Genomic DNA, 1710 nt, shown 5'->3' with positions numbered 1-1710 from the left:
CCCCTCCCCCCGCACCCGCCCCGACGTCCCCCTCTTCCTGCCCCGCGCCCGCGCCCGGCGGCGCCGCCGGGCGCGCACCGGGCTCCGAGGCGGCGGCGGCGGAGACGTACACACACCTTCCGCCGCACGTTAAAGTCCACAACGTGGTCCTGGGCCGCACGTGGATCGACGCGGAGGGCGACTTCCTGGTGCACTGCCCCGAGACCGGCCTTAAGGTCGTGCTGCGGTTCACGCCCTGCGGCTGGTTCAACGCGGGGCGCTACCAGTACAGCGGCTTCGTGACCGACGCGGCTGGTGCGCGGCGGCTGCACCTGAGTGGGCAGTGGTGCAGCCACATGGACGCGTCGGAGGTGGGGCAGGGCGGCGCGCCGCCGCCGCCGGGCGCCGCGCGGCGGCGGCTGTGGACGTGCGCGCCCAAGCCAACCGGGGACTACTACGGCATGACCCACTTCGCGCGCCAACTCAACAGCTGCGGCGCGCTGCGCGCGCCGCCGCTGCCGAGCGACAGCCGGCGGCGGCCAGACAGGGAGGCGCTGGCGGCGCGGCGGCTGGCACGCGCGGGGGCGGAGAAGGCGCGGCTCGAGGAGATGCAGCGGGCGGAGCGCGGGCACCGCGAGCGCGCTGCCGGCGCCGCCGCCGCCGCCGCCGCTTGGAGCCCGCGGTGGTTTGAGAGGGATGACAGCTTGCGGCTGCTCCCTGATGAGATGGACGTTGACAGCGTGCCGGCCTGGCGGTGGCGGGAGGGCGGGTTCACGCGGCTGGACGCGCGGCTGACAGCGGCCGCCGCTGCAGGGGGGCAGGGCAAGGACGTGCGGGGGCGGGCGGAGGCAGGGCTGGGGGCGCGGCCGGGGGGCGTGGAGGATTCTGAGGTGTGCGGCCGAGGGTTTGCGCCCTGGCAGTTCCCCCACCTTCACGGCTGAGCGTTTGCGCTTGGACGTGAGGCGCGCCCGCGGCGCCTGCGCGGCCGCGCCGCTGCCTGCAACCCACAGCTTGAGACCTCTGCGGTTCGCTTGTGTTTTGTTTCGCTCTGTTTTGATCGCGCGATTTTACACAACCCCCAGCTGCACCTGCAACAGGGAGCGCGCTGCCTGACGGTGTCACCTCCTGTCCAATCTTGGCAAGAGAAGCCAAGCCGGGCCATTCCCCTCAGGCCATCAAAAGCAGGATTCTCAACCACCCAAATGAGATTGATTTCAACCACCCACAGTATTGCGACGAGTGAATACGGGCTTAACAACAAGCAGAATCTTGCCGGGTTTTTGGGTTGCGCCACGTCAGGACGCAGGCGGGCAGGTGCCCCTGCATGGCTGTGCCCCCTGCCAAGTAGACCCTCACTGCTGCACTCAAAACTTTTTCCATTTGTGGTGACTCTCAAGTCACGCATGCTGTACCTGGCATCGCTGAGACAATTCCTGACGCCGTCGCTCATCAGGGCCACATTGGAACGCATCTTGGTGCCGACTCGCTGCTTGGTGCCTGCACACGGGCAGTGCAGCCACACAAACACAATCCACTAGCATCCCGCCTGCCTTTCGCCCATGACCAATCCACAGGCACTGCATGGACCAATTTGCAAGGGCCGCCCACCCCATGGTGGTCACAGACTTACTAGCGGCATGAGCTTTGGATGAATCTGTGGACCTGCAACACACACGCATACGAGCGCCCGCCGACTGGTGCATTTGTAAAAGCACATTCCTATGAGCTCCG

General features: G+C 67.7%; 1 protein-coding gene across 1 annotated transcript in view; it reads left to right on the top strand.

Annotated features, from left to right (window-relative positions):
* Nucleotides 1-920, top strand: part of MNEG_1625 (Eukaryotic translation initiation factor 4E-1) — a gene marked incomplete at both ends in the record, with an annotated part of 6497 nt that extends 5577 nt beyond the window's left edge. Inside the window, one exon of the mRNA XM_014049892.1 lies at nt 90-920. Within this exon, the coding sequence (XP_013905346.1) occupies nt 90-920 (831 nt within the window). The remainder of the gene's footprint in view (nt 1-89) is intronic.
* Between the last annotated feature and the right edge of the window lie 790 nt (nt 921-1710).

This window comes from Monoraphidium neglectum (assembly GCF_000611645.1).
Source record: "Monoraphidium neglectum strain SAG 48.87 unplaced genomic scaffold scaffold00167, whole genome shotgun sequence".
Taxonomy (NCBI): Eukaryota; Viridiplantae; Chlorophyta; class Chlorophyceae; order Sphaeropleales; family Selenastraceae; genus Monoraphidium; species Monoraphidium neglectum.
This window is presented reverse-complemented; position numbering and strand designations above follow the sequence as displayed.